Source organism: Arthrobotrys flagrans (assembly GCF_004000055.1).
Source record: "Arthrobotrys flagrans strain CBS H-5679 chromosome Unknown unitig_1, whole genome shotgun sequence".
Lineage (NCBI taxonomy): Eukaryota > Fungi > Ascomycota > Orbiliomycetes > Orbiliales > Orbiliaceae > Arthrobotrys > Arthrobotrys flagrans.
This window is the reverse complement of record NW_027137556.1, coordinates 734,469-759,357: the sequence shown is the minus strand read 5'-3', so window position 1 is coordinate 759,357 and position 24,889 is coordinate 734,469. Positions and strand designations below refer to the sequence as shown.

The 24,889-nt window shown below is 48.6% G+C and overlaps 10 protein-coding genes and 1 further gene across 10 annotated transcripts; 5 read left to right on the top strand and 6 right to left on the bottom strand.

The window, feature by feature from the left end:
* Positions 1 to 106: 106 nt before the first annotated feature.
* DFL_008214 (uncharacterized protein) lies at positions 107 to 567 on the bottom strand (the record flags this gene model as incomplete). The annotated part of the gene is made up of 2 exons (XM_067637915.1): positions 107 to 283; positions 331 to 567. 2 exons carry the CDS (start codon positions 565 to 567, stop codon positions 107 to 109), a joined length of 414 nt encoding a protein of 137 aa, XP_067485856.1.
* Positions 568 to 874: 307 nt separating this feature from the next.
* Positions 875 to 1,576, bottom strand: DFL_008213 (uncharacterized protein; the record flags this gene model as incomplete). The annotated part of the gene is made up of 1 exon (XM_067637914.1): positions 875 to 1,576. One exon carries the CDS (start codon positions 1,574 to 1,576, stop codon positions 875 to 877), a length of 702 nt encoding a protein of 233 aa, XP_067485855.1.
* Positions 1,577 to 2,506: 930 nt separating this feature from the next.
* On the bottom strand, positions 2,507 to 4,641 carry DFL_008212 (uncharacterized protein; the record flags this gene model as incomplete). The annotated part of the gene is made up of 4 exons (XM_067637913.1): positions 2,507 to 2,753; positions 2,842 to 4,309; positions 4,410 to 4,437; positions 4,504 to 4,641. 4 exons carry the CDS (start codon positions 4,639 to 4,641, stop codon positions 2,507 to 2,509), a joined length of 1,881 nt encoding a protein of 626 aa, XP_067485854.1.
* A 2,356-nt stretch (positions 4,642 to 6,997) lies between these two features.
* DFL_008211 (uncharacterized protein) lies at positions 6,998 to 9,328 on the bottom strand (the record flags this gene model as incomplete). The annotated part of the gene is made up of 3 exons (XM_067637912.1): positions 6,998 to 7,108; positions 7,198 to 7,470; positions 7,535 to 9,328. 3 exons carry the CDS (start codon positions 9,326 to 9,328, stop codon positions 6,998 to 7,000), a joined length of 2,178 nt encoding a protein of 725 aa, XP_067485853.1.
* A 2,225-nt stretch (positions 9,329 to 11,553) lies between these two features.
* On the top strand, positions 11,554 to 12,102 carry DFL_008210 (uncharacterized protein; the record flags this gene model as incomplete). The annotated part of the gene is made up of 5 exons (XM_067637911.1): positions 11,554 to 11,565; positions 11,647 to 11,669; positions 11,742 to 11,795; positions 11,886 to 12,033; positions 12,094 to 12,102. 5 exons carry the CDS (start codon positions 11,554 to 11,556, stop codon positions 12,100 to 12,102), a joined length of 246 nt encoding a protein of 81 aa, XP_067485852.1.
* Positions 12,103 to 12,355: 253 nt separating this feature from the next.
* On the bottom strand, positions 12,356 to 14,247 carry DFL_008209 (uncharacterized protein; the record flags this gene model as incomplete). Its single annotated transcript, XM_067637909.1, has 3 exons — positions 12,356 to 12,898; positions 13,139 to 14,077; positions 14,149 to 14,247. 3 exons carry the CDS (start codon positions 14,245 to 14,247, stop codon positions 12,356 to 12,358), a joined length of 1,581 nt encoding a protein of 526 aa, XP_067485851.1.
* A 499-nt stretch (positions 14,248 to 14,746) lies between these two features.
* DFL_008208 (uncharacterized protein) lies at positions 14,747 to 15,838 on the top strand (the record flags this gene model as incomplete). The annotated part of the gene is made up of 1 exon (XM_067637908.1): positions 14,747 to 15,838. One exon carries the CDS (start codon positions 14,747 to 14,749, stop codon positions 15,836 to 15,838), a length of 1,092 nt encoding a protein of 363 aa, XP_067485850.1.
* Positions 15,839 to 16,301: 463 nt separating this feature from the next.
* On the bottom strand, positions 16,302 to 19,636 carry DFL_008207 (uncharacterized protein; the record flags this gene model as incomplete). Its single annotated transcript, XM_067637907.1, has 8 exons — positions 16,302 to 17,002; positions 17,055 to 17,163; positions 17,221 to 17,347; positions 17,406 to 17,593; positions 17,646 to 18,009; positions 18,065 to 18,248; positions 18,318 to 19,328; positions 19,474 to 19,636. 8 exons carry the CDS (start codon positions 19,634 to 19,636, stop codon positions 16,302 to 16,304), a joined length of 2,847 nt encoding a protein of 948 aa, XP_067485849.1.
* A 143-nt stretch (positions 19,637 to 19,779) lies between these two features.
* Positions 19,780 to 20,710, top strand: DFL_008206 (uncharacterized protein; the record flags this gene model as incomplete). The annotated part of the gene is made up of 3 exons (XM_067637906.1): positions 19,780 to 19,891; positions 19,964 to 20,232; positions 20,363 to 20,710. 3 exons carry the CDS (start codon positions 19,780 to 19,782, stop codon positions 20,708 to 20,710), a joined length of 729 nt encoding a protein of 242 aa, XP_067485848.1.
* Positions 20,711 to 21,108: 398 nt separating this feature from the next.
* On the top strand, positions 21,109 to 22,984 carry DFL_008205.
* A 379-nt stretch (positions 22,985 to 23,363) lies between these two features.
* DFL_008204 (uncharacterized protein) lies at positions 23,364 to 24,510 on the top strand (the record flags this gene model as incomplete). The annotated part of the gene is made up of 5 exons (XM_067637905.1): positions 23,364 to 23,438; positions 23,519 to 23,618; positions 23,694 to 24,138; positions 24,194 to 24,302; positions 24,361 to 24,510. The coding sequence occupies 5 exons, from the start codon at positions 23,364 to 23,366 to the stop codon at positions 24,508 to 24,510; spliced, it is 879 nt and encodes a 292-aa protein (XP_067485847.1).
* Positions 24,511 to 24,889: the final 379 nt, after the last annotated feature.

Below are 24,889 nucleotides of genomic sequence, written 5' to 3'. Positions count from 1 at the left end.
TCAGAATCTCTCGGTGCTCTCGGTGCTCTCGCCCCCCTTTATGTCAGTACCAACGGCCGGACTCGGTTGGAATACGGGTAGATAGATATCATGTAAATATAATAAATTAAACATCCTGTACCTCATTGACCCCAAAGCTACCATCCCTCCATCCGTACCAGCGTTTCACCCAGCCCGAGTATTCACTTCCCATCCAAGTCTTCAGCTTCTGTATGCTGTTCATCGGCTTGAACGCATTTGTCCGGTCTTGCGTGCCACCCAAGCTACATGGCCCGATTACATCCTATCGCCTGTCAGTCGTGCCTGGCAATTTGCGGCGTGTCGACTCACCATTTTCGGGCGACCGCCGTCTCGGCTGTCTCGATGATATATCCAGTGCAGGGACCATTCGTGTCCAACGACGGTAATGAATGGGAACGGTAGCATGTCTATACCGTCGTATTTCACGCCCCTCTTCATTATCTGCTTTTGCACGTCTAGCAAGTTGTTGATCGTAGCGACTGTGGCTTCTGTTGCTTGTACTTGGGCCTCGTAATATGTCGTCGCGGGACTCTTGACTTCTATCATACAGCACTGTATTCAGTCTGTAGATGTCTCGTCCGAGAAGGGAGACATTTTGATATCGTCGTTGCGTGTGTGTATGCTCCACCTCTCGTAGAATTGCGCCCACGCTTGGTTCATGTCGTCGAATTCCAGTATATAGTCTACTTTTCTTGTTTCGCCACCCTCCGGGAACAGGTGTGCCCGTATCAGCTTCGTGATCCTAAGAGGGTTAGTGCCGAATTTCTCAAGTCATTTTTGGAGTAAGATTACTCCTACGGACTACCGATGGGAGTAAAATTACTTCGATATCAAAATACTGACGGGAGTAGAATTAGTCCACATACGCTGTAGTACACACCACTTGCGGTGTGTTGTTGCCCATCCCATCGAAGGAGAGCACTCTCTGAACAGCTAGATACCAAGAGCTCTCGTCGTCTGATGATCTGAATGCATTCTCTGCCAGTGCAATGACTAATTCCACTTCTGTGAACAGGCGCTCCGCGTTGGTGGGGTCCGTGCTCGCGTTGTCGAATACATGGTCGCCGAACTCTTCGAACTTGGCCTTCCGGCGCAGTCTTTCCTTCAGCTGCATCGGGATAAAGGTGCTGTTGAGGTTGCTCTCGCTGAACTGGCGTACGATGCGGCCGACGTACTCCGGGGGCTCGTAGAGTGGGTGTTCGAGAAGACTGCGATTTATCCATCTGACCGGTACGGTTCTGCCTTTGCTGGCGAGGTCTGCTCTCGCCCCTCCCGCACTTGCTTTCTCGATGCCGCTTTCTGATCCATAGCCAGAACTCAACGCCGACGACCTCTGGCTCCTCCTAGAGATGGAATTCCCACGCCTGCGTTTCTGGCGAGGAGTCTCGTCGGTATCGATGGGAACGTCCATTTCGATACTACCCGGTGGCGTCAGAAACCGGATCTCCTCAGATGTCCTGTGTTTGCATCGTCGGTGTCTCTTTTTCGCAGCTACAGATGTCGCCAGTACGTCCTGACACCAGTCCTCGATACGTTTCAGGAGATCGATATCCATTTTGCTATAAATGTCCAGTTGATTTTGTTAGGTTATATAGACAAGACTTGGAGGGGAAGCATTAGCGTAAAAGGTATAAAAAAGAAAAGATGTAAAACCTTACCATTAGCTCGAATGGCTGCACTACAAGAAGGGTATATCAACGCGGAACTTACAAATTAGATGGTAAGGTCACTAGCTACCGCGCTGCTATGGAGAAACGTAAAACGAATGGAGGTAAAAGCTAGAACTATATCGAAATTAGCGAACTGGTTCTATGCCCGATCGAGCACTATAAACGGTATTAAAAAATATATATAAAAAAAGAGATGAACGACCATAGCAGAACTCGAATCTGCAACCTCTGCTTTACTGACTGTCATCAGACAGTAGGAGAGCAACGCGCTACCATTGCGCCATATGGCCCGCGATTGTTGACTTCCCATTCTCAAATAACCATATAGATCATTAACAATATTCTACCACCAACAACATCCTTACCAAGCACTCATGTAGGTGCTCCCCGCTGAGGTTTTAGAGCAATAGAAAAATCTGTTGTCGCTTGTAGAGACCGTTACCGTACATATGATTGCTGCGCTGCTGGCCAGTATCATGTATTATATTAAGTAATTAATTACGGTCCACCTGTTCATATTTCATACGCCCATAATAACCATCAGGAACAAAAGGTATGAACATAGGTATAAATCAGTAAGTGTATTCGTTTTTCTCCGCAAAATCCCATAACGCCAACGCTATCCCAACAGCAAATACATCCATCCTTCAAACAAAAGAAAGAAAGAAAGAAAGAAAAAGAGGGAGAAAGGGGGAGAGTTAAAAGGGAAAAATAAATTAGAGACCAAACTCCGTACCCCAAAAATATGCATATTTTACAACCCAATACCATGACAAAGGAAAGTCGTACGTGAAACAGTCATAGCTCATAGCCCTTCAGGCCTGAAGATCCGCAAAAGAAAAGAGATTTCGCATCAATTGTGCGCTTTGGATGTTATTTGTGAAACTTATTTCCTCGTTTCTGTCCTCCGCTAGCGCCTTGATTGCAGAGAGAATATTCGTCAACGGTCGGAATTTATCTCGGTTGTCGCTCATTTGCAGTCCGGGCACCCACTCCGCCCGAACCGTTTCATCTTCCCAAAGCTTTGAAAGAAATGTCCGAAACGGGATCGGGTATAAAAATCTATAGCAAATACGGCGTGAAGTTAGCATTGATCCGATTCAAATTCAAATGTACATGGACAAGTAAGCATTTTGGATTCAGAACATACCCTAGCTGCTCTATGTCGTGGAATCGTGCCCGAAGGAACATTCTTAAATTATCCACAGTATTGAATGCCGCTGCCATCCCTAGGGCCAGTTGGAAAGGTAATAGTGACGTCTGCGGGCTATCAGATTCGTAAGGAGCTGTCGTTGCCGCTACGAGATCACATATTGCGGCGCATCGCCCGGCCATGTACTCTTCGTCGAAACCATATAATACACTGCGCTGGTGATGTATGAGCATTCCCACGGCGTGTATTTCTGCGAACACGTAGTTCATTTGAGCTTGAATCGTAGGAGATATCGGTTGGGCGGTAGCCCCCAAGTCGGAGAACTGGTCCCAAAACGACTCGATATCCTTCGACGCGAGAACCATCGCTTGTTCGTAAGATCCGTAGTCGCAAAGCCCGTTGAACCGCGCATGCAAGACATTTACGACTTGCATGGTGATCCGACGGCAAGAAGATTCGGCGCTCAATGCTAACCAATAGAGGTTGTCGGGATGTTGGGCAAGCTGGATTCGGCACGAATTGTAAGCTGCGTCGTACCACTCGGTATCGAGAATTGTGGAAAGCCCGGCAATCATGGAAACACCGAGGTCGATCCGAGTGAACCATGAGAAAATAGGGTACCCTTCTGATGTATCAAGGATCGACTGTGGCGAAAATAGGGATTCCAGAATCATATATGCCCCCTTGCGATGTTCAATCAAATTTGCCCAATCCCCAAGATATTCTTCGAGAGTCGCCAGTTGAAGGACTGTAAGAAGGGTGAACACATCTGGAGGTAGGTTTTCCTGGAATGATTCTCGTAGGGAAACAATTGCTCTGTCATGCAGCCCGAAGAAGATCTCTGCTGACGACGTTTGATCTGTTCCAGTGGTGCGTGCCTCGTGGATAAAATAGTGAAGCGCAGAGAATGCGACGACCGAGTAAAGGAGCGCATTATTCTGCAATGCATATGACAACAATACGTCGCTGAAGAAATTTGACGAGTCACTTTTTAGTAAATAATGGCGGAAATTGATATTTTGGCGATGGTACTGGAGCCAGAAATTTATGTCAAATTTATTCGGGGAAGGTTCAGTTTGGGCCAATTCCGACAGTGTTCTTTCGATTGGTAAACTTGAAATCATAGAATCGGAGCGGGAATCATGGCTATATAGAGGATAACGGGGCTCCGAGTGGCTCTCCCCGCTGTATGCTACGCCGACAGGGCTCAGGCTTCTTTGTGACCGGGTTGAGCCAGGAGCTGACTGAGCGAGGTTTGGGGAATTCAGCGGGTATGCACTTAGAAAACGGAAGTCGACTGAGTGAATATCGGAGAAGTAGGCATCCGACTCGGGATCTTCGGGAGACGGACTCTTCTCTGGTACTTGGGCGGAGCTGGAGGTGTTTGACTGTTTTCTTTTGGTCCTTGTGCTCTTCGGTGTCGATGTGTCCGGAAAAGTGCATTTTCGACCTCCTTTCGAGCAGCCTGTTACGAGAGAAAATGTAAGTTATTATTTTGGAAGCAAGACGTCGGTTGTATCTTTAAGATAAGCTACGACACTGGATCAGAGTCGGGTTGGGCTTACGTTCACAAATGGGCCTTGTTTCATCGCACTGTGATGTTGTTTCATCCGACGTCAGTACAAGATACCAGTCCAGCTTCAATGGAGCTGCTCTAACCTTTACACGGCGGGCACGACAAGTGAAACAGCCCGATCTTGTCCGACGGTGTTTGATCTGTTCGGTGGCTCCACCAAGGTCCAGTCTCATCTCGGATTTCTGCCACCTCTGTCCGGAGCTCGAATTCATATGATCCATGGTAAATGTTTCTTGATCGTAGATGATTGTTGAGTAATTTGAAAGCGTGTGGAATCGAGAACCAGATTGCGCCGGCTGCGTGAAAAACGGGTAGCATGCAACGGTTTCCGGCATCCTCTGATTAGTTAAACTAGGCTCACGAAGGGAAATAGGAAACAAAAAAAAATAAATAAAAAAATAAAAATCGAGCTGTGCGTTTAACTATCGACCAGAGATATCCACATCTGCGGGATAGAGTCGGATTGTGTATTAGCGAACGATTGTGTATGGCGGATCCAGAAGAAAGAAAGAAGATCGATATTCAAAAGAAAGAAAGAAAGATCAATATCCAAAAGAAAGAAGGGCCAAGGGTCTATGGTCTATTGTATGAACGAAAGTGAAACCAGTAGCTTAGTTTAGCTTGGGCCCGATGTTCTGTGTTAGCGAATGATAGTGATGCTGATGATGCCAACCTAACTGTGAGGGGACCGGATACTTATATATCATAAGAATACATACGGAAGTATGTTAAGTATTTACCCAAGTAAGTACTTAAGAAGCAAGTAAGAGGTAAGTATGCTGATGGGTAGATGCATGGTTCCACACGAGCTGGAATCGTCATAGCTCGTGATTGAGACATGTTGCGGCGTCAGCGGCGTCGTTAAGGCAGCGGCGTCGATGCGGGGACGATTTTGGCAGCGTACTAAAGCTCGGTGTAACAATAGCACAGAGCTTCTTCAGGACAAAGTACTTGCCAGACGGGATGGGAAACAAGGGTCTGACGTCTAAACCTGCTCAGGAACGTTGCAGGCCCGCAGTTGTGTTTCCCAGCCAATGTCTTCCGTGTACCGGTACATGGATATGTAGGTACCAGATTGATGGGCAGTGCAGCCGTGCATTCCAGAAAAATCCACGACCACTCTTTCCTGTGCAGTAGGGCCCCCGAATCGGCTAATTGGGCTCTATTCCCAGAGCAGGCAAGCGTGGTTTATTTTTTCCTCCATGGGTCGCAGAATCCTTCTTGAACGGGAATTTACTGGCACCGCCGGGGGTGGTGATAATTATGGAAATACGCCACAGTGCTGTAAGCGAGATACAGATAGGGCAAGCGTCCATTCGGTCGACGCCGTTTGGATATAGTAACTAGGTCGCGTCTGCACCGCTCGAACCGAGAGAGAGAGAGAGATTGTTCTGGAGGGAGTGTTCTATAAGAAACTGTACCCTTGAAGGAGATGCTTTAGGTACTCGAGTGCTTACTTTCAGGAGGTAGGTACTTAGATAGGTACGCGCAGAACCGACCGATCCTAGATAGCTGGGTGAGGAGACATTGGTGTTTAGCAAAACCTCGATTGTTGATGCCAAATGCATAAGAGGTAATTACCACGCCATGCCATGTCGGCTCGTGGGTTTTCGTGCCTGGGGGATATTGATGTTGATTGATGTCATCGAACCCACAAACCCCGGTAGAGAGGGGATTGGGAGGCTAGTGGTGCAGGTACATTACAAGTAATGTCCAAGTAAAGGTACAGGGCCTGCATGCCTTCAAACGTTAGGTCGGGGGTTTACTATAATTAGGTGGCGACCGTTGCGAGGAGGAAGCAAGCAGCAGCAAACCCTGAATAGAACGCTTACACTCAAGCTAGTATGCTTGGATCGCCAGCACCCATCTTAGCTCGCAAAATAAGGTATAGTCAGTCACCCTTGTTCACTCAGCCCCCCCAAATCGGAGCCAATCCGGGCACACCACCGGAGATACTATATAAAACATACTATATTTTACCTACTATATGCTATATACCAGTCCTGCTTAAGTAATAAATACTTAAGTAAGTGTATGCTATGTAACAGCTATTGTACCACGGTTAGCTTCACGACCCTGGAAAATAGCCAAGCGGGGTATCCCCAGGGTTCGTAGTGGTAATAGATATTAGTTTCGGTAGTATATACTCTGGATTCCAGGGCTTAAAGGTTTCTCTCAAATACTCGCCTGGATTCAATGGCGCTCATGATCCAACGAAAGAGGAATGGAAAAATAAAAAAAATAAAAATAAAAATAAAAATAAAAATAAAAAATAAAAAAATAAAAAAATAAAAAAGATACGCAGCAACCGTTATCAAGTGCCCAACCTGTCTCATCGCCCTCGCAAAGCAAAGCTGAATCCCATAGAACCATCCGAACAAAGGAAAGCTACATAAAGACGAAAGAAAAAGGAAAACAAAAAAAGAAAACAAAAGAAAAAAAGGAAAGAGAATGCTGTCAATACGGCAAAAATGTATAGATCTAGCGTAAAAAGGGTATCAACTTATAAGGCTTAATTCAACGTAAGACAGATCATTTTATAAAGCCGCCGAATAAGAGAAAGTTTTGTCATGCTGGTTATGCGGCGCTGGCGGCCGATTCCTCCCCAGACACCTCAGGGCCGTTTGTGCCCTCCTCCACGCCTTTACTGCGACACAGGGGACAGGAATTGCGTCCTGTGGTAAGCCACTATAGAAATAATTTGTCAGCAACAAGCTACAGGGGGCGAGGGAAGGAGCATTGCTAGCCCCTATTTGATCTTGGATCAGCCGACGTACCTCGTCAATACAATCCTTGTGAAACACATGGTGGCATTTGGCCAATTGCCGACAAATCTCATCGTTTTCGAAATCACTCAGGCAAACCAGGCATCGTTCGCCAGGGTTCAGCTGAATAACTGTGGCGCTATCGCCGTTATGGCCAATTACTGTCCCTTCGAGACGCACGGCGAAAAGCCCTCCGGCTGATTCGACATCCTCTCGAGAAGCAACCGGGGGCTTCACGGGTGCGATCAAGGACGAGAGTAGCATCATGTCCTCATAAGTCGGAGTCTAGTTTTCAAGGTCAGACATGTTGTTATTCCCATGAAGTGTAAAAGTGAAGGTGGGGTCTTACATCAGTGAACAACGATGGTGTTGTGAGGATAGGATGATTCTCCGGGTAGCTTCCGCCCAAAACATATATTATCCAGCTCCGGGTCCCCTCGCTTTGGTGACGAGATGAATCGGGACTCGTCGATCGGGAATTGTGATTGGAAAGCTGTGAAGGGGAAGATCGCTGGGATTCGCCGGACGATGCGCTGTTCGTGGTCCATTCGGAGCCTTCGCTGGCCGTGGTAGACAAATCGAAGAGGGGGTTGTTGAGGAGTTCTTGCTGTCGCAAGGACCGAGAGTCTCTGCGACTGAGTGGTTCGGGTGTATCAGCATGCGAAGCAGAAGGGGTTGTGGAAGGAGCCGTTAAACCGGCGACCAAATTATCATTTTCGCTGGTGTTTTCGACCGACGGGGTTGTACGAGGTTGGCTCCCGATCCTTCTATGCAGGGGAGCAATGTCGTCCCCGAACGAAGGTGATGATAACGCGTCCAGGAACGGTGGCGAAGGGCGACCTTCGCGTGTGATAGCTTCGCGAGGGTTGACCGATCTTATTCCTACGATGATCACGGGGATCATTCGGGTTGTTTGATCTGTAGGGGTTGTGGGAGAGGTAGGCGTATCCGAAGTAGGTCCGAAGCGAAACATCCTAAAGAAATTCAGAGGACCGATAGATCCGGTTGATATGATATCGTCCGAGGTATCCGTCCCCGATGAATCTGTTGAACCACCCCCGTTTCTAAGTGCCGAGGCCAGACGGCCGTTTTGTAGAGCCCGAAGGAAGGATTCAAAGCTACCATCCATGCTATCACCACCGGAAACATCCCTAGCATCCGAGAAAGCGTTGCTATTGCTACCAACCAAAGATGCGGCAGTCGCCGCTGCAGCGACTGAAAGCAATCTCGAAAGCACGGCGGCCTGATCCTCTCCTGATCGGCCGAGGCGTGAAGAATTGGATGAACTGCTCCCACGGGAATCGCGGGGGCTTCTGTGAAGGTTTTGTCGGGGATGGCTTGAGCTTGGAAAATGGAAGGAATTGATTGGTTCGGATAGCGGGGGATTCTCTGAGGCCATAGCTTCGATATCGTCCGTTTCGGCGTTGGTCCTGCGAGGTCTCAGGTGACGAGCACCGACTATGTTTCGTCTCGAATCGTACATCTCATCAAACATGTTCCTTCCGCTGGGACGGTCTTCGGATGGAGACAAACCATCCACATTCGCAGCAGGTATCCGATGGTTTGGTGGGGGTTCTTGTACCACATCGAGGTCTGACTCTAACGCTTCCTGTGGCCGCACTGAATGAGAATGGGAAAGGTCAAGGGATCCCGTCTGCCGCAGTGGGGAGAATGGGACGGACCCTATTCGCGATCCGATCATTGAAAAGGGTCTATCACGCCTGGTACTTTCAGCAGGGTTGGTATTGATGGATCTCCGCCTGTGAAGAAGACCGGGTCGTATGCGGGGAAGCCTCACGCGTGGGAGGGGCCCTGTGGAGTTTTCGGAGGGCGAGTCGTCGTTAAGCGTATTTGGTGAAGGGGTGCTGTCCCTGGGAGAAACATGATCGATAGAAATGCTAGAGGATACGAATCTCGAGATACGCCGTCGGATCCGGCTGCTTCTCCGGGAGTCAACGCTGTCAGGATCGGGTGAGAACGAGCGACGGCGTGAGTGAGGAAAAGTACTACTGGCAGCGGCCGACGAGTAGGACGGCTCGATGTCCCCAACACCGGAGGGTGCCATGTCGTGACTGGCCGAAGACGGCTGTGGCTGTAAAGCTCCGGGGGCTGGACATCGCGTCGATGAGGCGCCCTGGCCCATCGCACCAAGTGGTTGGCGCGGAGAGTCCAGAGGTGCTTGTGGGGGGTCGGCAAACCTCTGACGAGGTTCTCGAGTGCTACAACAGAAGTGGGTACTTGGTCGGATATGAGAAGAGATGACGAAGCCGATCTAGGCCCTAGGCATCCAGAACACGAGGATGGTGAAAATATGATATCGGAAAGAAGAAGATGCGATATTCCTGATTTGGGATCGATAGCTAGCCACAGAAGATTCCTGAAATAATATGTACGGCTCAGGGTAGAAATAGATATAGAGAAGGACAGTAGAGAAGAGAGCTATCGAGCCCCGGGGGGGGTGGGGGAACTTCTTAGACGGCTGGTTAAGAGATGGTTACGGGATGGATTTTGATATAAGATATCATTTGATATATGATACAAGTCTAAGCAAGAGCGGCGGGCGGGAATGAGGGGAGTAGCGGTAGTAGAGGTAGTTGGTGGTGGGTAGAGGTGATGGTGGTGGTAGTGGTAGTGGGAGTTCCAAAGTTGACAGCGGCAGGCTGACGTAAAAGTACGGAGGAAAGACGGGAAGCGATGGCAAGGAACAAACGTTGACAGCCTTGGAGAGGATCCGATGACCACAGAAAGCCAGTTAGAAGTATTGTGATGTCGAGCCAAAATTAATAAAGAAACAGGTGAGGAAGTATATGGCGATGGTGGTGGTGGTGAGGAAGAGGAAGGGAGGGAGGACAGGGAGGATAGGACGGGTTGAATGGGTGAGAGTGGCAAGTGGTGAGTGGTGAGTGGGTCGGGAAGAGAAGGGAAAGGAAGAGAAACGAAGGGAAAGGGGCTGTTGTTGGACAACACAACACACAACACACAACACACAACACACAACACACAACACACAGTTGTTGGATAGCATCAGATCTAATGCCTCATTGGGAAGTAGATAGTAGATAGGTAAGTACTTAATACTTACTCAAGTATGTACTTCCTTCTTAACCTGCTACAGCCAAACCAACCAATCAAGTGATCAATCGATCGATCAATCAATCAATCAATTTAATGAAGAAATACCAATATGGACAGATGGACAGACGGACGGACGGATGAGTGGATAAGTAAGTACTTGAGTACTTATATTAAGTATATATAGGCTACAAGGACATGCGATCTAAGCTCAGCCGGTCGAGAGATCTGTGGCGCCTGTTCCGGAGATAAGCAAGTATTTATCAGTCCAAGTCAGCTTCGGTTTCAAGTGGTGTATTAAATAATAATGAGGATAATAATGAGGATCAAAAATATGCAAGTGTCAACCTACACGGGCTGCAGCTGGTAGAACCGTGCCTGTCCATCTCCCGCTCTCCCACCGATCCACCACTTCTCTCCCGTCCCACCGTTCGTAACGCCATCCGTCGAGCTCGATGAGCTCCTTCGCCGTCGTGTCGGCGAATGCTGTCGGGTGTTGGCGATGGACTGCGGAGGACTTTGCTGGGGTGTTGTTGTAGTTCCGTGCTGGGTAGTCGTCGAGCACGGAAGGGTTGACCTGGTCGGGGATACTATCGTGCTGCTGCCGGTAGCAGCCGAAGTAGATGCCGTAGAGACAGGTGCCGACGGTTTTTGCAGGGCCGAGTGAGCCCGGAATGCCACAAAGAGACCGGCAAGAAAAGGTCGATTCGAGGGCATGGCATGCGCATTTGCCTTTGCCTTTGCCTGTATATCCGCTATTTGTATCGATAGACCTTGTACGTCTTCCCTTGGCCCCGGTAGGCTATATCGGATTGGGGAATCTGGTCGCTAGCGATGAAGATGAAGATGATGTGATGAGTCGGACGTTGATGGATCGGGAGGGTCTTTAACTGTCCGAGCCGCGAATTCGAGACCAAGCCATATCCTTTGACTACTGACTGCCTCTACTACTGCTACTGCTGCTGCTGCTACTGCAAGTGGTGCTGTTGCTGCTGGAGCTGTTACTGTTGAAGCCGTTGAAAAAAATTAAAATAAAAGAGGACCGGCTGGAGGGAGGATGAATGTGAATGTGATGGATGGATGGATGGAATGATGCCGGATGGAGGTTTGTTAGAGACATTAGCCTTGTCGTCATTGGCCGAACCCGAACCAATCGGACGCCCTTCATATCGTTTTCCTTCCGAGCCGACCTCACCTCAATTGCAAAACACCATAAACCTCTCTTCACCACTCACCCCACCACCGCCGTCGCCGCGCCTCTATACCATAAGAACATTTCCATTCGTATCCTCCATCATGCCGAACGTCGTAAGTACCTGTCCGTTGAATTTGGATTCGTTCATTTGTCTGTCACATTGTCGCCTGCTAATCCAAACCTTTCTCTCGCAGTACCGGAGCCCCTACGGTCCCAAGTAAGGCATTATCATTGTCGCAGCACCCCCATCGGATTCTCGCCCTCTCTGACAATAAATTCTAATAACCAGACTCAAGAACGGACTGCACTTCGGTCCCTGGACTCCTGGGCTTATCACCCGCCTGTATGTCAACAGAAAACCTCCGATGCCTGATGTTCATATTTACCCCTTCTGAACATCTCCGACCTAATAATATTTCTCCTCTTTCTCTAGTGGCTTTACCACCGGTGCGTTCGGTGGCGTAGCTCTTTTCGCTGCCATTTTCTTCGCTGAGGGCGTCCCACGTGTGAGGAGAGATATCTTGCAGAAGATTCCGGTTTTCGGCTCCTACTGGGTCAGGGAAATCCCACCCTCGGACAACGTATGTCTTATTTCTTATATCCGGCTTCCTCCCGTTACATTGGCTGACAAAACCCGACAGCCTTTCTAAAAACAAAAAAAAAACACCCTCGGCCATTCGAGTACTCTCAGCGAGGACGATCAAACAAAACCCTGGGCTTAAACATCACTTTGGGTTTTCTCGCCGATCGTCACCCATGTACATAGCCTGCCTACCATAGACACGGACTTGGGGTTCCCCGTAAATCAAAATTTGGACCATTCTCCTTCTTCTGTTCCTTCATAACATATTTCCGATATAATACAGTCTTTCATTTTTACGTACAATTTATATCTTCGCATATTTAATTCTTCCCAATCCAACCACAAGCCACAAAGAAATCGTGGATTTTTGAAACCTTCGCAACATCTATCTTGCATATCTCCTTGGCTTGTTTCTTTTTCAAAACTCCACCCTGTCGCATGGCTTCTTTCATGAGAAGATCCTTTGTTACAAGGTAGGGCTTGGGATGCATGCCAATCAAATTACAAAGCCGCCTCTCTTCCTCTGTCAGCAGATGGAAGTCCGGAGCGTTTTCGTTATTGAGCGTAGCTGGCGTGAAGGATGCTGGCTGACTTAGGACCACGCTCGCCGCATTTGGTTTCCGATTTGCATTGACGCCGTTTGCTTTGGTATCCGCAGCGTCGTCGCCCACCTGGGAGAGCGAGCTGCTGGATATCGGAGCCGAAGTTGGATTGGAGATCGAAATGTTAAGGCTCTTTAGTGTACCTGGGTGGAGGAGGTGAGGCGACGAGAGTACAGGACCCTCCAGCGAAACGGCGGTCTTAGCGTTAACACGGTGTCCGACACGGTCGTTCTGGGTGCCCGGCTGTTTCATGATGTTTGTCTATGATTCCATGACTACGTGTTAAAACGGAAACGTGGGAGTCGAAGAGAAAAGTGGTGGTGGTGGTGGTGGTGTGGGGATTGGGGGGAGGGGGGGGGGGGGGGGTTGTCTGCCAGTGTCTAATTTGAAGTCTTTTCTTTCGTTCTTTTCTGATTTTCGGCTTTGGTGTTCGTGATAAGTGATGCCGTGGATATTGCGAAAAGCAAAAGAGGAAAAATAACATAACTGTGTACTTCATACCCTATGCGCCTTCTCTAGTTCATACTTCGCTCCCTTCTCCAAATTCCGTATCCCACATCTCCTCCACTCCTGCAATGTCAAAATAGCCTGCCGCAAACTCAACTCCTTCTGTAGGTCATCTGCGAATGAAGTATAGTCGGCGCGATTCATGATTCTCGCAAAGGGTTTTGCTTTGTTGAGTAATTCCTTCTCCTCTTTACTACGACGTTTTTCAATTACCTGGTTCTTCTTGTACTCTAGCAAAGCATGTTCGAATATAACTTTCTTCCTCTCGACTCTCTGCGTGAGACGGTGATTGTATATGTCCATGACGGTGAGCTTGAGGTCAATCTCGGGTTCGATCTGTCCGGTCACAGGGTTTATGCCATCGCCCGGGTCGAAGAACATGTCTTTTACGGTTGTCTCGGCCTCGTTCTCGTACTCAACCTCAAATTCCATCCTACCAGGCATGTATCCTTGAACCTCGTGGCACGCCGGCACGCTGGCTGTGGGTTTCTTCTTGGGTGCCAAAGGAAGTGCGCTTGCTGCCGCTGCCTTTCGTGCCTCAATACGCCTCTTTTTGCGAGCTTGGAACTCCTCTCGGGGTATGTTCTCCAAACCGCCAGCAGCCGCGGGGTCGGAAAGCTCGGGAAGAGGGAATTTCGATGATTCTATGTAAGTCTTGTAGTAATGATCACGGACTTCGTCTTTCTCTCTTCCTCCTCCGATATGATCCGCAATATCTGCCCAAGAACCGAGACCGTACGTCTCTGCTCCTTCAAGAAGGAGTAATTCTTCATCGGCACCCCAATCTTCGTCAAAAATTGGGATCGAATGCTGTTCTATAACGCAGTATGAATGGCTGGCGGGACGGTGGTTGCCACAAGTTTTGCCTTCGGAGAAGCAAGACACGCAAAGATCGAATTCCGGGCACGACGCATCTGCGCAACGTATTCGGACCTGAAAAGGATCAGTCAATCGAAGGCCATGCAGCAATCAGGAGAAGGATATGGCATATATGGCAGACGCACAGTCGAAGAGATATCGGCGGAGCAGACATCGCAATGAAACCTGACCCCGGACTCCGTGGCACGCGCAGTCGCATTGGACTTTTTCTTAATGACAGTCATACTGACAGCGAAACCGAAGGTGATGACAGAGGCAATGATGATATAGCTGTTGCTGTTGTCGGTGATATAATGATACCAGGTATCTCGGGCTCGTGATGACCAGGGTGCGCAGCTGATTCGAGATGTTGGACTGATGCATCCGGATAGGCTGCCAAGATGCGGTGTGGGTAGGGAGCTAAGCAACAGGGGACCCAAAGCAAACTAAGCAGCCAAGCACAGCCAACAACAGCTGTCCTTTGGACCCCTCCAAAGCCCATAGTTTACCAAGTACCCTTATTTAGGTCCTGAAGTTCTTACTTCTCAGAGTATCTGGATAGGATAACTTCCTCAACCAACCACTATCCACGTGCATGCCGGGGTGGTAAGACGGCCAGGATTCTCACGACCTTCCCGCCCTTCTCACTTTGGCCGCTTTGAAGAGCGATAATCTCACAGCCTCCTCTCAAACTTGTATTTTCCGCGACCTGGCGAATATGGTCCTTTTACAACATTTCAGGGGATGGCCTCCGAGCGTATAATGCCTCGTCAGCAGAGACCCGGCCGAGGAAAACAACGAAACCACACCCGTTGTAACTCTCGATATCTTAATAGTAACAAGGATGGTATTGCGGACGAGTGGGGTCCATCTGGTTCTCAAGCTTCCATCGAAGAGCCCAACGATCAGAACCTCAGGGCCGCCCTTTTGACCAATGATGAACCTACGGCATACGACCAACGAAAAAGTCAGCCCTCTTCCTCGGAAGAACAAGAAGCCACAGCCCGGGAACCAGATAGCGAGTATGTTTTGGTGTATATCCATAAGGTCCAACCGACAGATACACTAGCAGGTGTCCTCCTAGCTTACGATATCGAACCCGGTGTCCTCCGAAAAGCGAATCGGTTGTGGCCAAACGACAGCATCCAGATGCGCTCACAGCTTTACCTCCCTGTTGGTGAATGTGCTGTGAAAGGGGTTCCGCTTCCACCTGAGGAAGTGGGGGGACAACGTGGGAAGTCTCCCGAGACTAAGGTGGGGGATGGTAAAGCGGGGAATGGTAGCGGCCGGCAACGGTCAAATCCCTTCGGAAACGACAACGACAACGTCCCCGTGTCAGGTCTGCAAACATCAGATGGCCATCATTCATTTATACACATCGATCCCGTAGGGCCTGTGGAAATAGTGAGATTAGCACGGCCCAAGCTTTCCCACTTTCCATCTCCCTCCGGTGGCCGCATCTTGCCAAGACCTCGAATCCAGGACCATAGTTCGGTAGCCGAGCCCCAGTATAAACAGCCTCTTCATGATATATCGACGGATACTTTTGAACGGCTCGAAGTCGTAGGTGCAGCTATCGAGACTTTTGTGCGCAGGGTTGCCGCGAGTGCAAGGACGAACTGGGTCAACAGGACAACGAATGACTTGATTGAGCTCACGTCCCATATCGGGCGGCGGCCTCAAAGCGCAGATTTCAAAGGGGCCAATTCTTCCCGACGTGAAGAAGCTATTCCGGCAACCTCGGCGACCTCGAATAGCATAACGATACACGGAGATGGCTCCGAAGCCCCCAGGAGTCGCAGGCGGATAAAACAGACAGATGCTTCCGAGGGATAGGTACAGGAGAAATACTCCCAGTCTTTCGATTCGGCGGTGATGTTGAGAGCAATGGACTTTCTCCTCGCCTATCTTCAAGTCACCCATTTTCTCCGTTCATCGGAGGTATCTTTTGTACTTAATGTACTCGTGGTGTCTCGAGATTACCGTGTAGAAGGATACCCTCTACCTTTATGGCGCTTGGCATAACCCTGGAAAAGGTCTGTGAAGCCTGAATCGACAAATTATTCTACTGGTCACTTTGGACTCGGCTAATTTAAACCTAGGCGCCTTTGCCATGTTGTTTCCATCCGCCAAAGCCACGTTGTATCATAAAGTAGTATACACGATAAGCAGGACGCTGTTCCCACATAAAATTTTGTTAAAAAGGTGACAAAAGTCACGATCTGTAAATAAATCCCTACCGAGGAGTTACAACGTATAGTGTATAGGTGTCTCTAGTTTGTCGCAATGAAGAAGGACCTCATTCTTTCCGTGGCTCCTTCGCATCTTCGATATCTAAATCCCCGACGAAGAGACCACTGAGGGGCTCGAGAGCCGCAACAAAAACACAGAGGAGACTGGCGATAACAAAGTGGCTTATCGTCGTCCCAATATCTAACCAGCTACCCTCGTCTTTAACCATATAGAAAAAGTTCAAAGTAAGAACGTCAGTTATCGACATGACGATCATGAATAATGCCGAAGGTGGGGCTTGTATAATCCGATTGAGGACCCCTAGGTTTGCTGAAATAATTGCGAAGGGGATGAGGAGCTTGAAAATCAGAAGCGCAGTCATGGAAAAAGGGTTGAAGATCGGGATAAGCCTGCATACTGACTCCAAGGAGAAGGCGCTAAGGGAAGCAACATTACCCGTTCCAAAGAAGCCAGCCTGGATAAAGAAGAAGAAGAAGAGCGCTATGCGATTATCACCAAGATCCAGAGTCCTCACCCCGCTGTTCTTCGCCCTAGTTTCCTCAGTGCTGTTAACCTGCTGGTAAACCAGGTACTCCATCTGCACCCAGACAGCTAGCATGGCACAGAACGATACGTAAAAGAGGCCCTCGTAGGATATAGTCAGAATTATGAAAGTCGGCGAAAATGTTAGAAAGAGGACCATTAGCCGGTGTTGATAGTGCCGAAGGGGGTTTAGCCTGTGCATTGGCAACGCTAGCAATGATAGTCCTAAAGACGTTGTTAGGTTGTGAATTTAAGAATGTCGATTCGAGCACCTTACCAAGAATGCACCACCCTACAACCTGGTTCCCGAAAGGTAGACCTTGTTTGGCTTGTATTGCCTTGACGCTACTGTGCGTCACGACCATAGACAGTGCTATGAGGCCACACTAAGGTTCCATGTCAGTCTTCTTCCCCGCCTTGAAGTCAACACCGAGCGGCCTTACCTGGAATCCAAGCAGGGATTGCGTATATCTCCCATTAAACACCTTTTTAACGCTATCATCGAAGAGTCTATGCCCATAAGCGATGTACCCGATCCCCGCAGCAAGCATTAAGCCACCTGCCGAATGTCTTCAATCTGTCAGAGCATGAACAGGGCAACCGCGAGCGATTCTAGGTAGATACGAACATTTGGATAAGGCTCTCGACTTTAATCACAGGCAACAACGTGAAAACACTCATTGCGAGGCAAGATACACTCCAGAATGAAACGGTGGCGGTATTCCGCTTTATGAATTCCACCCCATAAAACCAGGGCCAGGTTAAACCTAGGATGAAGCATGCGGTAAAGACTTCGCGGTGAAAATACCCGTATACCTAGTCCACGATTATGAGCAGTTACCAAAGTAAAATTCCAGGGTTGGCTTACAATGGCTTCCAGGACGATTAAAAACCCAACCCCCTTCGCCAATAAACCAAAATAGCGGTGAGGACCATGCCTTTGTGCCAGAAGAGGGAGCCCGGCCGTTAAGGCGTCTCGGGAGAGCCAGACCTGCCACCAAAAGAATACTGGCGCAAAAGCGTACATGTAATACGTCCAGGGACTTTGTTGTACGTAGATGATAGCAAAAACCCCGGTGAGGGTACTGAGGAAGCCCACAAATGCAGTGGGCGACCACTTTCCCGTGGCAGTGCTTCTCAAAAAGTGCTGCTGGATGACAAAGGCTAGGGCAAATAAAACCCATCCTAAGTATCCCAAAGTCACCAGCGTTCGTAAGAACAGCCAGTCATAACTGAAGATATAACATTAACGAAAATCAACTTTGATCTGAGAGAATGCCCACATACGTTTGCATGTACCGTAAACCTTGTAAAGAAGTCGATATAAGGTCTTTGCACTGAGAAATTGCCGTGTCATAATCTTGAGATAGGATGAGTGATTTGATCCTATCTACCCGTAGCTGGCTTGAAAGATCCCCCTCATGCAATGGCGCGAAGGGCACAAAGTTTATTTGTGTAGACATCTTATTAGCTACGTTCAAATATGAGGGTCAGCAGCAGAATATACATGTAGAGCCCGAATGCAGCGGCGGATGATTACCTTCTTTAACCTTGAACATTTCCAAGATCTCGAGGGCGTTTGCGAGAATGGAGCGCGCCTTTTCCTCATCGCTAGCATCAAGATACTCAAGCGGGAGGACGCCCACGGAGTTAGCGGGATAGTCCACACCGATAAGATGAGCCATCAAAGCTGCAATGTCGGCCTGATTAACATCCACTCGGCGAACGTGGTCCAAGTTCCAGTCGCTGGAGAATTCATCGTGGCCAGAAGCAACCGAGCCGTCGGCAACAATATCCGGTCCTCTGATACCTGCCCCCCATGCAATCAGAGGAGTCCTGGTATTATCTGGGTGGCCATCACCGTGCGAGCCCCAGTCGGACATCCCGTGATCTGCAGTAAACACCCAGGCCGTTTTGCCATCATTTCCATAAAACCTGTCAACAGTATCAACAAGTTCTTGAACTCCGGCGTCCACAACCTGTATATTCCTTAGATACTCTTGAGAGTAGGGCCGAAACCCATGGCCGGTGGTATCCAATCCCAGCAAATGGAGGAAAAAGACAACTTTGTCCCCATTCACAGCGGCCCGAAGCTTGTCATCTCCTACAGCCTGGGTGAAGAAGTCCTTGACATGGTCAAAAACCCAAGTATCAAGCTTGGTTGCGTCTCCGGTGAAGTCCTCGTCGTCTTCCGAGTAAGAGAAAGCGTCAACTCTGCCAGGAACCGCACCCTCTTTGAACATAGGCAGGATATCCGGCGAGCCCCAACTCCACGTGTGACTGCTCTGGTTAAAGACGCTATCGAAATTGACGGGGTTCAATTTCCATCCGGTCGTGACAGCAGAAACATCTTCGTAAAGTCCTGCTATCAACGCTACATGACCCGGACGAGATTCGGTTGGCATTCGGGTATGCGATACACCAAAACTACCAGCCTCGAGTACTCTTGATCGAAGGAAAGGAGCTAGTGGGCGCGGAGTCGGATCCTCGCCATCTTTGAGAAAGGGAGGGATGTGGGCCTGGAAACATTTATCGGCGCGAAAACCGTCCCCTAGCCATCTCGATCGACCATCGAAGTCAAATGATTAGAACCATAACCACCAAGTGAGACGTCGGTGTTCTGTGGCAAGCCCCATGCGAGGATTGGGGCGTGTCAGAGCCGGATTTTGGAAAGATGGATTATAGGTTAAACACACCAACGATGAAGAATAGACGTTTCGCAGGTGGTTTGATGCCGCTCGAGTGATGCCGCATGCCATGGACAATTGGCGAAACAAAATATATGTCGAAGATGGACCATATATACGAGAAGTGGAAGATGGCCGCGACGGCCAAGAAACTCAGACGGGTGAGCTGCATTGTGGCAGCTGGACGGTGGAAGACGCGACTCGACTGGCGTGCAGATGAGGTTTTGTTTGGTGACAGCTTTCAGTTCCGGATGCAATGGTCTCGTTCCAGTACCGTACTATATACCATACCACCACTCAGCTCTAATACATATAATGCAAACAACAATTGAGGTTTCTGACTTTGCGGATCTGGCCCTAACCAGGTACCTCCAATTGCGGACTCCAGGCCGGCTACTAATATCGGTATCAGGGGTTCCGGGGTCAGGTGGGCATGGCACTTAAGTTAATATCCGTTGGATGAAAAACATCAGATCTAAAGAGACTTTGACATATATAGGGAAGACGACCTTCGCCAACGCTGTGGTTCACAAGATAAATGAACTAAGCCAGCTCCAGCACGGGGTCGCAGTGGCATGTGCCATCCCGATGGATGGATATCATCTTTCCCGGAAAGATTTAGCATCACTCTCCGACCCTGACGAAGCGCGTCGACGACGAGGCGCGCCGTTCACTTTTGACGTTGACGGCTTGTACCGGCTTCTCGAACAACTCCGGGAACCTATATCCTCCACGTTATACGCACCGAGCTTCGACCATGCCATCAAGGTACTTACATACTTATATACCTACCTACCTGCCTACCTACCTACCTACCTAGGTACTTAAGTACTTTGCTGAGTACTTAATTACGACGTGAGTTGTTTCGTTAAATTGTATTAATTATACCCGTGCACAGGATCCTATCCCTAAAAACATCTCCATTCTCACCACCCAGAGGATCGTGATTGTTGAAGGCAACTATCTCTGTTTCAACCCTCCTGATGCCCCAGACAGAGGCAAGGAAAGCAGCCACCCATCGCCACTGTGGCGCAAAATCGCCGCTTTATTTGATGAAAAGTGGGTCATAGACACTCCCCTTGAAATCACATCTTCAAGGCTTGCATTGAGGCATCTCGCAGCCGGAATCGTCGGATCTTTGGAGGAAGGGTTTGAGCGCGCCAACGGCAGCGACAGAGAGAATTCCAATGATATATTGCGCTGGATGGGAACCTACGATCGAAAGATATCGGCATTCTCTGTTTAGTTGCTTTGCTTTGGTCCTTATGTGCACATTTAGGTACATCATATACTTGCTAGGCGCCCTTCCCCCCCAAAAAAAAAAAAAAACCAAATATCCCGTGTCAGAGGCAAAGGCGTGGTACCTATAGGACGTACCCAGGTACTTTAGTAAGTATAGTAGTTGAGTAATACGCCGTAAGCACCCGTTCGAGATCTCTGGAATTTAGGCTTTGTTCCTGCTTTGAGCACATATCAGTGCAGTGTTGTTCGTGTTCGGTCGTTAACGTTTCCATCATCCATATACTGGTTTTGCCTCAGAGTCGACTGGACTTCAAGATCAAACCAACGCCCATTGTTCGCACATTTCTATATATCGTTCCCATCGAACCTACCTCCTGGTGCCCTTGAAGGCCCTAGCCAATTATGTCCGAAGAAAATAAAACTACAAAGGTGCGATTTTGTTAAACCTCCGCACGGAAGATAGTACCAAAATCTTAACCGCGCTGCAGGATGCCGGCCCTGATATCGAACAATTACGGAGAATTCGGACCCAGTTAGACCAGCTAAGGAACGACAGAGACCACTATATCAAGGCAGCAGATATCGAGGGCCTCTTCCTCTCTCTGGACTCCGATGCCCACGTCCGTGAAATAGACTTGCACAACATAAGTGGAAACTATCTGCTGCCCACGAAAGATACGGACAAGTCGCCAGGCATGTTAACTTTGATTTTTACGGAATCCCGCAACGAACATATCGATTAATCTCTCGTATATTAGTTAGCCAGCTTTTAGAAGAGGTTTTGTTGCTACTGTCATTGTCGTATATGACAATTGGTAAGAACAACGAACTTCCCGCGGTGTAAGGCTCGCCCATCCCACCCATTCCCTGCACCCGCAGTTTTAACAGTTTTGTATGCATAGGTATTCCACTTTGGTTGTCATCAAAACTCTGCTCTATCATTTAAAAAATGCCGGCGCCTACTCCCGTCAAGATCTGAAAGCTCTCGAAGCAAGACTCGATGATATTGCCCGGGTCATAGAAAATGGGAGGGAGAAGTACGGACAGGTGTGGTTTGTATTCATCAGTTCACAGCTTGAGGATTGCAGGCAGTCGTTGGCTCCTGTAAAAAACAACCTAGATGGCCTACCTCATCAGCTCGACCCTTTATACGAGAAGCTAGTGTCCTTAATTCGACAAATCACCGCAGTTGGATCTCGACCCAAGGTCGTAAACCCCCTCCCTGAGAATCATCAAGACACCATGCTTGCGTTATGTCATCCCTGTGATTTATCTAACATCTAAAGCATCGGTAGGTCGTCCTATCAGAAATAAAAGAACTACAAGGGAAGCTCGTCGAGGTCGAAAACTTACGCGTCGCTGGGAACTTTCTCGCACCCGATGGTAGCATACCTGAAGGTCAAGAGTTTGTCAACGATCTTCTACAAAAATGCCACTTTATGACGGATTTGATACTATCCAACTCGCTCAGGGTGGACCCGAGCCTCTCTGGTCTTCACGATGACCTAGTAGGCATCAAGGGAAAGCTTGAGCAAATCATGCTGACCCAAGCCTGGTCAATGAGAGAAACAGATTTGTTCGATATTTTGCAACAACTTCGCAAAATCGACGGTCTTCGAGTTGATGATCGTTTTGTGGGCACGGACGGGACATCGCCGGAAGAAGGCCAAAAGGTTCGTCCAGGCGCTCGCCGCTTGCTCGCTCCCCAATACTCCCCGCTAACCTTTGAAGTTTTTGCTCTATCTGCTACGAAAATCATACGCTTTAATATATGAATTGCTCCATTCCTCCAAGCCCATCAGTGAATCGCTTCAGCCGATATTTAACCAATTGTCGACATTGAAAAAATGTTTGTTAGAAGTTCAAAGTTCCGGAGGGGTATCGTCGACGAGGGAACTGTTCCCCTTTTCAATTAATAAGTCTCCCGCCCTTTGAGCGTTTATAGGTATACTGCCTTGGATTGCTGACACAGAGTCCTGCCCTGCACAGCTCGCTTCGATCGATAACCTGAGGGTATCGTTCCCACGTATTTTGACGAACCAAAATTGAGACCAATGCTAACGGAGCGCTTGTGCTTGTAGAATTCAAAGGATGGCGCATTTCACGTGGGAAAGGAAATAGTAAGTTAGCCCGGCTCTTGATCAAATCCTTCCCAGTTTGCAATGTTTCTCACTCCCCGCCACTATTTTAGCCCGAAGGGCAAGCTGCAGTGAACAGCCTGCTGGAAGAATGCTATGAGATTTGTCATGGGCTTAGATGTCAGGTGGAGGACTCGTAATAAAACGAATGGTGTCGATATCTATTCCACACATCGAGAATGAAGCGCGCTTTCGGTTATTATATACTATACGATGCTTTAGCAGCCACCGATTTGAAATTCGAATGAATTCTCTGGACATCATAATTGATACCTCGAGCCTCTTAACGTGTAAGTCCAAGTGATGTCATCATACTTCCGCCGGGGGTCCTCGTAACATGCATCGTGCATATGATCGCATGTGCAGGGCATGGCACTTGGCGTTTCCCTTTTAAGGAAAGTGTCGAATTTAGAGAATCCTTATCATGCTCTAAAATGTTTCTCGCATTCGCATTCCGCTTCAACTCAAACCGCATAGCTACAGAACCACAGACCCTTGCGGCACCACCATCCACTCAAGATGCAACTTCCCCTCAACGAGGCTTTCAGCGGTATCTTCGGGAGTATTTCTTTAGCATCATGGATATTCCTAATAGTATGCAAATGCAATGATATATTTTATACCACCTGATAACGAGAATCGGGGAGTGTTAATCCGTGATCGATCTCCACTAGGTCCCCCAGCTTTGGGAGAACTTCCGGAACCAATCCGCCGAAGGCCTCAGCACTTTATTCTTGATAATGTGGCTATTTGGGGATGTGTGCAATTTAATAGGTGCGTAGGCGAACCTCGCCTCCCGGATATAAGTGACCACTGACTGACTCGTTCTCACTCGATGTCGTGGACCAGGTGCCCTTTGGGCTCGTCTCCTACCTACCGTGGTCGCGCTGGGAATATATTTCTGCCTCGTCGATTTCATTATGCTGGCCCAACTCATCTATTATAACCACTACCGCCCGAAGAAACGATACAGGCTTCTACAAAATCGCCAGACCGATCACGCAGGGCCAAGTTCGACAGATCCTCTGCTTCCGGACACCGAAGCCTCACGGACGACGAAACATCCGGGGTCCCGGCGCCGAGACAGTTTGTCTGAAGCGTTCTCGGATAGCAGCTCTCCCAAGGAAGCTATTAGGAATGCCATTTCTGTCTTCTTGGTTCTATTCGTTGGAACCTCAGGATGGTTTGTTGCCTGGAAGACGGGAGCATGGGGTCCCCAAGGAGACACCCCGGATACAGAGGCTCCTTTAGGGGCCCTTGTCCTCGGATATGCCAGTAGTTTCTTCTACCTCACGTAAGTCGAGGAATAAGTACCGGCGGAAAGAGCATCAGTATTGACGTTATTGTAGGGCACGTCTTCCACAGATATATACAAACGCCAAACGCCAATCTTGTAGTGGACTTTCAATCCTTTTTTTCATATTGTCAACTGTCGGTAACTTGACATATGGCGCTAGCGTAAGTCAAAGCCCCCCAGAGCGAATATTAGAAGTAGTAGTAGTCTGACAAAGTGTAGATTCTGAGTTTTTCCCTGGAGCATAACTACTTGCTCAAGAATACTCCGTGGCTACTGGGGTCAATTGGCACATTGGTTCAAGATTTTGTGATATTCGGACAATTCGTATACTATGGGCGGCTCCGGACAGGTCCAAGACAGGGAGCATGATTTGGAGGATTCTCGGACAAGGAACAACATTTGCTTTCTTCATATTCCCCCCTAGATTTTTCTTACCCGGGACCGCTTCCTCCCAGAGAACCTAGACAACAATGTTATTCTAAACGGATGAGATATTTGGGAAGGATTCGCGTATTACTACTTGGATACCTAAAGTTTTATTCTTAAGAAGAATGACGAGCGTCCCCGAGCAATGATGGCTGCAATACAGGTAATTCACATAGCTGTAGAAAGAGCTTGATCATTGCGGCATAATTACAGAGAATCTAAGCAAACCCGAAACCCAGGCAAGCCACCGAGCGGTACTGACGAATGAATAAAATACCAGCAACGGAGAGGATGAAATTGTAAAAAGGAATAACAAGACAGA